This window comes from Pelobates fuscus, chromosome 3 (genome assembly GCF_036172605.1).
Source record: "Pelobates fuscus isolate aPelFus1 chromosome 3, aPelFus1.pri, whole genome shotgun sequence".
NCBI lineage: Eukaryota > Metazoa > Chordata > Amphibia > Anura > Pelobatidae > Pelobates > Pelobates fuscus.
The window spans coordinates 420504849-420519418 of record NC_086319.1 but is presented as its reverse complement, the minus strand read 5'-3'; the positions used below and the strand labels follow the sequence as shown (position 1 = coordinate 420519418).

At 47.2% G+C, this 14570-nt stretch overlaps 1 protein-coding gene across 1 annotated transcript in view; it reads left to right on the top strand.

The window, feature by feature from the left end:
• Positions 1-14570, top strand: part of EPO (erythropoietin) — a 131408-nt gene that overhangs the window by 100851 nt on the left and 15987 nt on the right. Inside the window, exon 4 of the mRNA XM_063446081.1 lies at positions 3381-3545. Coding sequence (XP_063302151.1) covers positions 3381-3545 — 165 coding nt within the window. The remainder of the gene's footprint in view (positions 1-3380; positions 3546-14570) is intronic.

The window sequence follows — 14570 nt, the reverse complement described above, 5'->3', positions numbered from 1 at the left end:
ATACATATAAACAGATTAACTCCTTCACTGCCACCGTACATATAAACAGATTAACTCCTTCACTGCCACCGTGCATATAAACAGAGTAACTCCTTCATTGCCACCATACATATAAACAGATTAACTCCTTCACTGCCACCGTGCATATAAACAGATTAACTCCTTCACTGCCACCGTACATATAAACAGATTAACTCCTTCACTGCCACCATACATATAAACAGATTAACTCCTTCATTGCCACCATACATATAAACAGATTAACTCCTTCACTGCCACCATACATATAAACAGATTAACTCCTTCACTGCCACCATACATATAAACAGATTAACTCCTTCACTGCCACCGTACATATAAACAGAGTAACTCCTTCATTGCCGCCATACATATAAACAGATTAACTCCTTCACTGCCACCGTACATATAAACAGATTAACTCCTTCATTGTCACCATACATATAAACAGATTAACGCCTTCACTGCCACCGTACATATAAACAGAGTAACTCCTTCATTGCCGCCATACATATAAACAGATTAACTCCTTCACTGCCACCGTACATATAAACAGATTAACTCCTTCATTGCCACCATACATATAAACAGATTAACTCCTTCATTGCCACCATACATATAAACAGACTAACTCCTTCATTGCCACCATACATATAAACAGATTAACTCCTTCACTGCCACCGTACATATAAACAGAGTAACTCCTTCATTGGCACCATACATATAAACAGATTAACTCCTTCATTGCCACCATACATATAAACAGACTAACGCCTTCACTGCCACCGTACATATAAACAGAGTAACTCCTTCATTGCCGCCATACATATAAACAGATTAACTCCTTCACTGCCACGTACATATAAACAGATTAACTCCTTCATTGCCACCATACATATAAACAGATTAACTCCTTCATTGCCACCATACATATAAACAGATTAACTCCTTCATTGCCACCATACATATAAACAGATTAACTCCTTCACTGCCACCGTACATATAAACAGATTAACTCCTTCATTGCCACCATACATATAAACAGATTAACTCCTTCACTGCCACCGTACATATAAACAGATTAACTCCTTCATTGCCACCATACATATAAACAGATTAACTCCTTCATTGCCACCATACATATAAACAGATTAACTCCTTCACTGCCACCGTACATATAAACAGATTAACTCTGTCATTGCCACCATACATATAAACATATTAACTCCTTCACTGCCACCATACATATAAACAGATTAACTCCTTCACTGCCACCATACATATAAACAGATTAACTCCTTCACTGCACCATACATATAAACATATTAACTCCTTCACTGCCACCATACATATAAACAGAGTAACTCCTCCATTGCTACCATATATATATATATATATATATATATATATATAAACAGATTAACTCCTTCATTGCCACCATACATATAAACAGATTAACTCCTTCATTGCCACCATACATATAAACAGATTAACTCCTTCACTGCCACCGTACATATAAACAGATTAACTCTGTCATTGCCACCATACATATAAACATATTAACTCCTTCACTGCCACCATACATATAAACAGATTAACTTCTTCATTACCACCATACATATAAACAGATTAACGCCTTCACTGCCACCGTACATATAAACAGATCAACTCCTTCATTGCCACCATACAAATAAACAGAGTAACTCCTTCATTGCCACCATACATATATGCCACAGTGTTTAGTGCCTGGGGCTTCTATTTTATTATTATAGCTTATTGTATTAGTACAGCTCAGTGTATTATTTCAGCATATTGTATCATTACAGCTTATTGTATTATTACAGCTCATTATATTATTACAGCTTAATGTAGTGATTTAATTTCCCTTCAATATTCAGACCTTTCTCCAACTCTCTGTCAGTTATTCCATTCCAGGTTTTAATGCTGAAAGTAACTGTTTTGATAGTTGTGTTTATTTGCTGCTTAACATGTTAAAATACAATGAATTTATTTACATTAGATGCTGTGTTTTACTGTGGTTCAAGGAAGAATGCAATACAAACGTAATAGGACACATGTGCATGCTGTAGTGGTTATGGTGCCCACTTAACATAAGTTGGCAAACTGTATTGTTACAACTTGGTTGTCAAACTCCTGTTGGTTCTCCTGAGCCAAACCCTGCACTAATGTGGGCAGCGCCCCTGGCGCACCAGGGTAAGAAGTCATTGTGTTGTAAAACTGATTGACAATTTTGTTGGGGTGGCCAGTAAAACCATTGGACCATAACCACTACACTGAGCTGCAGTGGTTACAGCGCTTGGAGTACTCCTTTGCACAGTGGATTTATTAATGAATTGTAATGAATTGGTCATTAAACAGAAACATTCAAGGAAATTATTTTTGCAAAGTTTGGAAAATTCTTCAACTTAGCTCTAGATAGCTATTATTGTGGTTTTCAATTTACATTTTAACGAATAATCCTCATTAACCCTTGTGTTATTAAATGCCCCTCTATACCACCCTAATAACAGCAAAGGAGTTAATCCAGTAACAAAGGGAAAAAACACAATATATAAAATAACGACTGTGCAATATCCTGATATGGTACCCAGTATGAAAGTAGGGCATAAAACAATAATATAGTGAATTGGTGGCTATATTAAATGCTTTCCCCAAATCCAGCTACTGTGTCTGATCCGAAAAGAGGGTAGTTACTGATAACGACCACTGGAAGTAAAGAATGAGGTGTAATGTCTGCTGCAATTTTATAGCAGTATTGTGAGCGGATATCGTGGATTTAGGAATAATATGATGAGGGGAGTGGAGAGCAGACAAATAGAGTTTGCCAATAAGCTCATTATTCTGAAAAATCAAGGTACGAATTGTGGACGAGTTTGGGGTTAATTCCCACGGAGATGCCAACTTCCTTTTGGCTATACATCCTTTGCTGACAATATCACGAGATAGGAAAGATGCCTGCGTCATAACTTCAAAGATCACAAGACAGACACAAATAGTCTGTAATCAGAGCGTCATAATGAGCAGACGCAGTCTGCCTGGGGTACCGTGCTTGGGGAGTACAGTGACTACACTGAAATACAAAACATAGCACTGTTTCTACCCACTGAATGCCCACTCCGAGCACCAGCAGGGCTGTCTGCGGGATACGTTAAATGCTTTCAAATTAGAGATAAAATAGAAAGTCCTGGCCCGTCCACAGAATATGTTCATGCTACCTTCCATTAACAAAATGAAACTGATGCAAATGTATTCAAATTGTTTGATGTGGTATGTGCTGGTGATTGCCATATTGCTAAGGGTGTAATCATGGACATTGTCTGAAAAATGTCTTTTCCCTACAGACGTCGGAGAAGGCAGCCGTGGTTTGGAGGGGGCTAAAGCTATTTACGGATGCTGTTCCGAAACTAATGAATCTCATCTCAGAATCCAAGTTAAAGCAACAAGTGGAGAAATTCCTCAGCATCTCTCGTAATGTCATAAATGTATTGAAGAGTCACAACCTACAGGTTAGACAGACTTCTCCTTAACCTGAGCCTACGGCTTCATTTACTAAACACAGAACTGCATAGGGTTGGAAACCAAATGGCAAATTTTAAATGATTTACAGAAATTCTCAAAATCGACTATAGTCTCAGCAATTTCACAATTTAATTTCAATTTATCACAATTCAGTGTTCAGTAAATTTCATAATATGTCAAAATCATATATCCCATTTATACTATAGGACTGTTACTGGATCTGTGTATCTATATCGGAACCCCCCATATATCCCATTTATACTATAGGACTGTTACTGGATCTGTGTATCTATATCGGAATCCCCCATATATCCCATTTATACTATAGGACCGTTACTGGGTCTGTGTATCTGTATCGGAACCCCCTATATATCCCATTTATACTATAGGACTGTTACTGGGGCTGTGTATCTATATCGGAATCCCCCCATATATCCCATTTATACTATAGGACAGTTACTGGGTCTGTGTATCTATATCGGAACCCCCCATATCTCCCATTTATACTATAGGACTGTTACTGGGTCTGTGTATCTGTATTGGAACCCCCCATATATCCCATTTATACTATAGGGCCGTTACTGGGTCTGTGTATCTATATCGGAACCCCCCATATATCCCATTTATACTATAGGACTGTTACTGGGTCTGTGTATCTGTATTGGAACCCCCCATATATCCCATTTATACTATAGGACAGTTACTGGGTCTGTGTATCTGTATTGGAACCCCCCATATATCCCATTTATACTATAGGACTGTTACTGGGTCTGTGTATCTGTATCGGAATCCCCCATATATCCCATTTATACTATAGGACTGTTACTGGGTCTGTGTATCTGTATCGGAATCCCCCATATATCCCATTTATACTATAGGACTGTTACTGGGTCTGTGTATCTGTATCGGAACCCCCCATATATCCCATGTGACAGACCCCTTTTGGGAGTGACAGATACCATCTCGGAGAATTGTCGTTGTATTTGGATTATTGTGGATTTCGGGTACTTGTGGATCCGTACGGTACACGCCGCCACGTGGAAAGAACAATGGGTCGCGGCCATTTTGACCGCATGGACTAATGACCGAACAATCACGAACTTTCCACACGACGAATTTCAACCTTACCGGTAACGTACGCCCATACTGGTCGACAGATCCAAAGTACCGAAATAGAGACACCGGATCCAAGAGAGAGTTTTTGTTTATGTTATATGGTTCCTGAGTAAATGGTGCGAACGTGTATCTAGCGAACGGCCCAACCGATCTAGGGGATTTTCACGTATATTGTTCCCCTAGATCTCCGTTCCCTAATACACGTAGCACATTGTATTTTCGTTATATATTGTGTGTGTTATTAAACCTGTAATTTTTGTATAATATTCTGCTCGGTACAGTGGGAGTGACTCCCACTGTAAATGTATTATCTCCTCCGGATATGGGGAGGAGTTGTTGTACGGCATAAAAGCCCGAGTTGCAGAATAAACATTATTCCTACTTTGACCCTCAACACAGAGTCTCGTCTCGTGCTTGGAGGGGATGACTATTACTTGGATGTCGTAATTATGGGGAACCTGTTATGCTTTAGCTGACTTCGTGCTTGGGGGAAAGGACACCTTCTCAGCGGCGTAAACCCCTACTACACCGGGGTGCCGCTACAATTGGTGGCAGCGGTGGGATCGTTCTTTCACCCCAGAAGGACAGCTACCGAGAGCAATCAGGATGGAGGCCTACTACGGAAGGTTGAAACGATCTACCCTAAAAGACTTGTTGGAGAGCCGTGGTCGTTCGGCTAGCAACAAAAAGAAAAGAGACATTTTGGCAGAATTGGTCGCATTGGACTTAGCTGAACAGAATGGCGAACTGGGTGTCGAACCAAACCCAGAACCGGAGATCGCCTTGGTCCGAACCCCGGAAGATGAACGATTCGACCACGAGGTGAGGGTAAGGCTGGCTCACTACGGACCAAACCCCTCACCTAGGATCGTGACCCAAGTAATTGCGGCGGTCGATGCCAACCGGCGCCAGACTTCAACCAGCGCCAGTCCAAGTGCTGGGACTTTTCAAACTCCCGAGGAAAAGAGGAAAGTACACTTTGCCGCTTTTAAAAATTTCGTAGAAACAGAGGGGGAGATTGACCAATACTTAGCGGATTTTGAGCGTCAATGTGCCCTACATAAAGTACCCTCCGAGGAGTGGGTTAAAATTTTGTCTGGCAAATTATCCGGACGAGCCAGTGATGCTTTCCGGGCGATCCCGGACCATGAGGTGGGAAATTATCGATTGGTCAAGGAAGCTCTATTGTCCCGATATGCAGTAACCCCCGAAGCATATCGGAGACGCTTCCGGGAATCCCGAAAGCAAACCGGTGACTCCTACACCGAATGGGCCTGCCGACTACAACGCACGGCCGGCCACTGGATGGATGGGTGCCAAGCTACCACCGCGGAGGAGGTATTACAATTGTTTTTGTTGGAGCATTTTTTTGAAAAGGTGGACAAGGAGCTCAGGGAGTGGATTCGGGATAGGCGACCACTTACCCTACCCGAAGCCGCCCGGCTGGCTGACGAGTATGCGGACGCCCGCAAACCCGACCTCTCGGTCCAAAAGGCAGCTCCCCGAGTAGAAAGCCGCCCCGTCGGCCCTACTCCAACCACCTCCGCTAATCAACCTAGCTACAACACCCCCTCCCGCTTCGCCCAGTCCAGTGCCCCGGACCGCCGGCGGTGCCATAGGTGCCAACAGGTGGGCCACCTGAGAGACAAATGCCCACTAGATCCAGCTCGACAAGCTTCTTGGAGGAAGCCCGCTGAAGGGAACACCCGGCCCTTTACCTCAGGGGCCCATTGCATTGAAGCCCAGCCCCTGGGGGAAGAGCAATGGGAAATTTTGCACGAGGCCAACCCCCTATATGCGGCTGCCGTAGACAACCGTCAACATCACCGACAAACAGTCCGAGTGAATGGACAAGTTGTCAGTGGATTACGAGACACTGGGGCCACCCTAACCTTGATCCAACACGACCTGGTCCCAGAAAAAGAACACACTGGCCAAACGGTGGTCGTCAGAGTGGCCGGGGGTGCGGTGCATCGTCTTCCCACGGCCCGAGTGCATTTGGACTGGGGGGTGGGAGCTGGCCAAGTGAATGTGGGCCTGATGAAAGGACTACCAGCGGAAGTACTCTTGGGAAATGATTTAGCCCCGCTGTTGTCCGCTTTTGCCCCTCAAGGCCCTGCTGGAGCCTGCCCTGTCACCACCCGGGCCCAGGCTCGTGCTATTGGAATCGGCCCGCCGGTCGCGGAGACCCAGGTAAGATCTAACCCTCCGACTGTGACCTTAGGACAGACCCCCTTAGACCGGGATACCCCTGAGACTTTTGGGAGGGAGACGCGGGAAGACGTCACTCTACGGAAGTATAGGGATAAGGCAGATAAAGGGGAACCGGGGACAGATGGGGAAAGCTACGAGTGGGTGGGGGATAGACTGTATAGGATCCCCCAGGAGCCCGCAGCAGGTAAAAACCCCGTCCCGCAGAAGCAACTAGTGCTACCGAAAAAATACAGGCAAGAAATCATGAGGATCGCTCACGATATACCCTTAGCTGGCCATTTAGGAGTACGTCGCACGGGCCATAGGATTACCCAGAATTTCTTCGGGCCAGGGTTTAACCGGGACGTGCGACAATATTGCAGAACCTGTGACACTTGCCAACGGGTGGGTAAGAGGGGAGATCGCCCGAAGGCTAAATTAATGTCGATGCCGATCATTGGGGAACCTTTCTATAGGGTCGCCGTCGACATTGTAGGCCCCCTAGCGCGACCTAGCCCGTCCGGTAAGAAGTACATTCTTACTGTGGTGGACTATGGGACCCGGTACCCCGAGGCAGTACCCCTGCCGAATATTGAAGCTGAGACGGTAGCCGATGCCTTGGTTAAGATATTCACTCGGGTGGGGTTCCCTAAAGAAATCCTATCCGACCAGGGAACCCAGTTCACTGCCGTACTCACACAGCAGTTATGGAAAGTGTGCCACATTAAACCCCTGCTCAGTTCCCCGTACCACCCCCAAACTAACGGTCTCTGTGAGCGCTTTAATGGGACTCTCAAACAAATGTTGAGGACCTTTACGGACGGTTGCAGAGACTGGGAGAGATTCTTACCCCACCTGTTATTTGCGTATAGGGAGGTCCCCCAAGAATCTACGGGTTTTTCCCCCTTTGAGTTATTGTATGGGAGGAGGGTGTGAGGACCCCTCGATCTCATTCGGGACCACTGGGAAGGGGAAACCGAACAGGCAGGGACGCCTATTGTGCCATATGTCCTGGAACTCCGGGACCGCATGGAGCAACTCTCCCTATTGGTAAGGGAGAATCTCCAGGCGGCCCAGGGGCGACAGAAACGATGGTACGATAGGGGTGCCCGGCAACGACTATTCCACATAGGGCAGAAGGTATTGGTGCTAAAACCGGTAAAGGACAACAAACTGCAAGCTGCGTGGCAGGGTCCTTACAAGGTTCTAGCCCAACTCTGTGATACCACCTACCTTATTGCCAGCTGTGCAGATGAAAGGATCCAACGATCCTTTCATGTGAACATGTTGAAGGAATACCAAGAGCGACAGGAAGATATTAACGCTGTTTGTGCCCCAGCTACTGATGACCCCGAAAATGTACCCCTACCTGACCTGCTAGAAAGGGAGACTCACCCCGACCCAGTTAGCCTAGTGAAGCTGGGAGAGCGACTGAACCCTACGGAGCTAGAGCAAGCTAGACAGCTCCTATGGGAAAAACAGAGTACCTTCTCCCAGGAGCCCGGATACACCACCCTGGCCATGCACAAAGTAGAAACCCCAGGACAGGCCCCCCTCCGACAACCCCCTTACCGTATTCCGGAAGCCGTCCGGGACGGGATGCTGAAGGAAATACGGGAAATGACCCAGCTGGGGGTCATTGAGCCATCAGACAGTCCCTGGGCCTCTCCCGTAGTCCTAGTCCCCAAGAAAGACGGAACCACTCGGTTCTGCGTCGACTACAGGCGACTAAATGAAAAGACTACCACTGACGCTTACCCCATGCCCCGGGTAGACGAATTATTAGATCGCATAGCCAGGGGTAACTATCTCTCTACCATAGACCTCTGCAAGGGTTATTGGCAGATTCCCCTGGCCGAGGATGCCGTCCCCAAGTCGGCATTTGTCACCCCGTTTGGCTTATACCAATTTAAGGTCATGCCATTCGGGATGAAAAATCCCCCGGCTACGTTCCAGCGAATGGTGGATCGGCTCCTCGATGGCTTCCAGGAGTTTGCGTGTGCATACCTGGATGACATTGCGATCTACAGTGAGTCTTGGGAAGAACATTTAGTCCACGTAGGGGTAGTACTAGATAAGATTCGGGCCGCGGGCCTGACACTAAAACCCGAGAAATGCCATTTAGGAATGGCCGAGGTCCAATACCTGGGACACCGGGTAGGGTGTGGAAACCAGAGACCGGAGCCTGCCAAGGTTGAAGCAGTAGCGAACTGGCCCACACCGAATACCAAGACCCAGGTATTAAGACCGCCGGGTATTATAGGCGCTTTGTCCCTGATTATAGTACGGTAGCCAAGCCCTTGACTGACTTGACCAAAAAGAATTTACCCAGACAGGTCCTGTGGTCTCCCGCTTGCGAAGCCGCATTCCAATCCCTCAAACATGCTCTTGTTAATGCTCCTGTCTTGGCTGCCCCAGTACCTAACAAACGTTTCCTTGTACATACAGACGCTTCCATGTATGGACTGGGGGCTGTGCTGAGCCAAATCGGGGAAGATGGAAAAGAGCATCCGGTCGCATACCTCAGCCGAAAGTTGTTACCGAGGGAAGTGAGTTATGCGGCCGTAGAGAAAGAGTGCCTGGCCCTGGTATGGGCATTGAAAAAACTAACTCCCTATCTGTATGGACAAGAATTTTCCTTGGTAACCGATCACAACCCATTGGTATGGCTTAACCGGGTCGCAGGAGACAATGGCCGATTGTTAAGATGGAGCTTGGCCCTGCAAACGTACAATTTCACCATCAGCTATCGACCCGGTAAGCTAAATGGCAACGCCGATGGGCTGTCTCGACAACTTGACAATTCTCCGGATAAGTAAATTCCGGTCATCCCTAAGTTCATCCGAAAGGATCAAGCCAGGTCTGCCGGAGTGTACCACTAGGAGGGAGCCGTGTGACAGACCCCTTTTGGGAGTGACAGATACCATCTCGGAGAATTGTCGTTGTTGTGGCGAAACCAACTTCGCCACTGTGGGCTGGAGAAGCCTGGCTGCTAGCCTCCTGCCCGCTGACTATGGCCCCTGGACATATTGCACTTTAAAGACTATATTTGGGCATGTACTAATTTATATTGCTGCTACTGGCCCTTTAAAATCAGCAATGGACATTTTGGGACTACGGTCCCTTTAAGACTGTGAAGCATATCCTATTGTACTGCCTGTATATTGTATATGTATTTATGTATGCAGTTAACCTGGGTTATATATATATATGCAGCCTTCATCTGATTGTTCGGTAGAATCACTCCATTCATTGTATTGAGGAAACTTCCGAACAACCAGACCACCCAGGATTAAGTGTGCCTCCAATTACCGTTTGCAACAATGTTGCAAACGGGTAATTGGCAATCATGTAATGTGTTCTGTGTCCTCTGGGTGGCCGCCATTCAGGAAACCAACACGTGGCGGCGGCCATCTTAAACTACCGAACAGCGGTGTTTTGCCGTCGAGTGTCTGGAACTAAAATCGGACACTTGACTAGGCAAACACCGCTGAGACCTCCATACTTCCAGAAATTCGTATGGAAACTACCGAATGACCCGCCGTTCGGTAGAAAGAACCCCATAAACAAGGGAATTCATTCAAACCCTCTCCAGGCTCTATAACACAGGCAATTCGCCTGTTTTCATTCCCTTGTTTGTGACCGACCGCAGGGCCAAAATGCATGGAACTGTTTTCGGATACTTTACCCATGCGGTCGGTCAATACTTTAAAGTCCCATAACTTCCGAACCGTTTATCCGAATGGGCTGATTCTTGCATATGTTGTCCCCCTGAATAAGGGCTATCAGGGGATACCTGTTTTGGAGGTGTAGCCTATGTATTTGGGGTACATCCAGGAATTGGGGAAAAAGGTGTACGGTATAATTGTGTTAAGTGTTAATCTAAGGGGAGGAAATGTGTGGGAGGTACATCCATGTGATTGGTTAATTTCATCCTCCCCCTGGGAGTGTCCTGTATGTACTTGTTTGTAATAAAAGCCAGACTGGGTGTCCCAGTCCACAGTGCCTGCTTAACCCTCAAAATGAAGTGTCGTCTCGTTCTTGGGGGGAATTGGATTGTAAGCTGACTGCCAAGAGTGTAAGCGGATTGTATGCTTTTCTTGTTCAGCTGTTCTAGTTCGGAGTGTTATTTCGTATCCAGATCGGGAGTTTGGTGTTCTGCAGTAGCTGTGCCTGTCTCTAGAAAAGGGGATTATCGCCTAAACGGATTTTTCCCCTTTTATGCTGAAACGGTCCGTTACAATTGGTGGCAAGCGGCGGGATCGTTCCTACAACCAGAGGGACAGCTACAGACAACACCATTCCTGGATTACAAAGTGAGGGCAACGCCAGTACCCGTACAGCGCCCCTATCTACAAGGAACCAACTGCAGCAGAGCAAGCATGGCACCCAGCTACACTCAAGAGGCGTATGACAGAGAGGTCACCGCGGTGCTGGCTATATGCGGACCCAACCTCTCAGAGGATCTAATACAGCAGGTGAAGAAAGCAGTGCGAGAGTACTTGCCGCGGGAATCAGAGCGGGCCAGGGGGTTTGCAGACCTCCCTCCCCAGCGGCAATGTGTGGCCCAGGGAGCTGATGGTGTCGTCCATCCTCCCCAGCAGCCGTGTGTGTCCAAGGGAGCCGAAGGTGCAGTCCTTCCTCCCCAGCGGCAGGCTGAGTTACAGGGGGCAGAGGTTGTTGTTCCTGCCCCCCAGCAGCAAAGTGATATGCCAAGAAGGCAGTGTGAAGTGAAGGGAGAGGAGAGCAGCGTCCTCCCTCCCCAGCGGCAATGTGTGCCCCAGGGAGCTGATGGTGTCGTCCATCCTCCCCAGCAGCCGTGTGTGCCCAAGGGAGCCGAAGGTGCAGTCCTTCCTCCCCAGCGGCAGGCTGAGTTACAGGGGGCAGAGGGTGTTGTTCCTGCCCCCCAGCAGCAAAGTGATATGCCAAGAAGGCAGTGTGAAGGGAAGGGAGAGGAGAGCAGCGTCCTCCCTCCCCAGCGGCAATGTGTGCCCCAGGGAGCTGATGGTGTCGTCCATCCTCCCCAGCAGCCGTGTGTGTCCAAGGGAGCCGAAGGTGCAGTCCTTCCTCCCCAGCGGCAGGCTGAGTTACAGGGGGCAGAGGTTGTTGTTCCTGCCCCCCAGCAGCAAAGTGAGATGCCAAGAAGGCAGTGTGAAGCGAAGGGAGAGGAGAGCAGCGTCCTCCCTCCCCAGCGGCAGTGTGTGCCCCAGGGAGCTGATGGTGTCGTCCATCAGGGCCGGACTGGGCATTAAAAGCAGCCCTGGAAAAAAATGTTTTACCAGCCCCATAATGCGTCGCGCTAGCATAGTGTGCAGATACAGAGTTGGAAAAGAGAACTTAAAATTAAAAATTATTACTCCAACGTAAAAAAAAAGCACTCATATGGTTCAAAATAAACAAAAGTGATGATTTATTTTAAGCAGATGTGCCTTTGCATGTAATCAATGTTTCAGTCCATCTACCATGACATATTAAGGAAAGCTTGGTAATGGGACTGAAATGGTGAATGTATGTTGGGCACAACTGTAAAAAATTGACGTTATCTTGTTTACTTTGAAGTCCTTTGGGTGCGCTCTTCACTTTTAAATATGTTATTGTGCTGGAGTGTGCACCTACCTAGCAACAAGACTGGGCCAATATCTGCTCATTACATATGGTACATATTAATGACATTTCTCTGTGTATTATGCATATATAAATGTACATTAATATATGTGTAAATATAATAGACATAATTATCTATATATCTAATACACACATTAATATACATGTCATATACCAGTGGAGGATCCAGAGCCTGATCTCGGGAGGGGCACTTGTAGATTATTTAAAGAAAAAATCCATGCACAATAACCACTACTGCTCTGTGTAGTGGTTATGGTGCAAGGAGTGCCGGTGTTCTATCAGTCTGCTATACCTCGTCAGATTTCTATACCCTCGTCACTTCCGGGGAGGGGAAGCAGCTGGATCCTGTGCTGCACATGAGTGCTAGCACTCCTGCTACTCCTCCACAGCCAGGTCCTGGAAGGTAAGTAAAACTAGTGTTACACTTTCATTATAGTTAGTGCATTCACTAAGCTTAGGCACACGGGACATTTAGGGTTAAGTGAGGGTTCAAATTAGGGTTAGGTAAGTGCTTCTAACCTCTCTCACTCTCTATTCTTACCCTAACCCTTGGGGTAAGGGTTAAAATAGAGTGTGAGAAAACCCTATTTAGTGATATTCCCCTATTGTGAAATATCACTAAATGTGAACAAGTCCCTAATCCTAACTCTAATTTGAACCCTAACATTAACCCTAAATGTCCCATGTCCTAAGCTTAGTGAATGCACTAACTATAATGAAAGTGTAAAACTAGTTTTACTTACCTTCCAGGACCTGGCTGTGGAGGAGTAGCAGGAGTGCTAGCACGCATGTGCAGCACAGGATCCAGCTGCTTCCCCTCCCCGGAAGTGACGAGGGTATAGAAATCTGACAGGTATAGCAGAATGATAGAACACCGGGACCCCCTCACAGAGTAAGTAGTCAAACCGTTTAAGAACAGTTCGACAACTTACCTGGGTTTTGCTGTAGTAGGGTATAGGAGCAGTGGTACAATGTGTGAGGGGTGCAGTGTGTGTGAAAGGTTCAGTGTATGTGTGTGAATGCGTAGCGTGTGTGGGGAAATGTGTGTATGGAGGCACTGTGTGTGTGTATGAGGCAATGTGTGAATGTGTATGGTGTGTGTGTGGGGGCAGTGTGTGTATGGGGGGCAGTGTGTGAATGTGTATGGTGTGTGTGTGTGTGTGTGGGGGCAGTGTGTATATGGGGGGCAGTGTGTGAATGTGTATGGTGTGTGTGTGGGGGCAGTGTGTCTATGGGGCTAGAGTTCACTCTCAACACTGCGACCACCAGGAACTCGTGGTGAGAGTGAACTCTAGCCCATAGCTCCATAGCTCGTGAGAGCCGGAGCAGTGCCGTGGTAACCGCGGCAACGCTTTGTGCTCGTGCGAGGACGCAGAGGAGCTGCAGGCTGACCTCTCGGGTCCTTTCTCCCTCCCCTGCCGGCTCCACCCTTTCCCTTTGTCTCTCTCTCCCCCACATCTCTCTTCCTCTCTGTCTCTCTCTCCCCCTGTCTCTTTTTCCTCCCTCCACCATCTCTCTATCCCCCCTCTGTCTCTTTCCCCCATCCTTTCACTGTGCCCCTCTGTTTTATTTGCCCCCTCCCCTTGTGTCTCTTTATTCCCCTCCTCCCCTTGTGTCTCTTTATTTCCCCCTCCCCTTGTGTCTCTTTATTTCCCCCTCCCCTTGTGTCTCTTTATTTCCCCCCTCCCCTTGTGTTTATTTATTTCCCCCCTCCCCTTGTGTCTCTTTATTTCCCCCCTCCCCTTGTGTCTCTTTATTTCCCCCCTCCCCTTGTGTCTCTTTATTTCCCCCCTCCCCTTGTGTCTCTTTATCCCCCCCTTGTGTCTCTTTATCCCCTCCCCTTGTGTCTCTTTATCCCCTCCCCTTGTGTCTCTTTATCCCCTCCCCTTGTGTCTCTTTATCCCCTCCCCTTGTGTCTCTTTATCCCCTCCCCTTGTGTCTCTTTATCCCCTCCCCTTGTGTCTCTTTATTCCCCCCCCTTGTGTCTCTTTATTCCCCCCCCTTGTGTCTCTTTATTCCCCCCCCCTTGTGTCTCTTTATTCCCCCCCCCTTGTGTCTCTTTATTCCCGCCCCCCCCC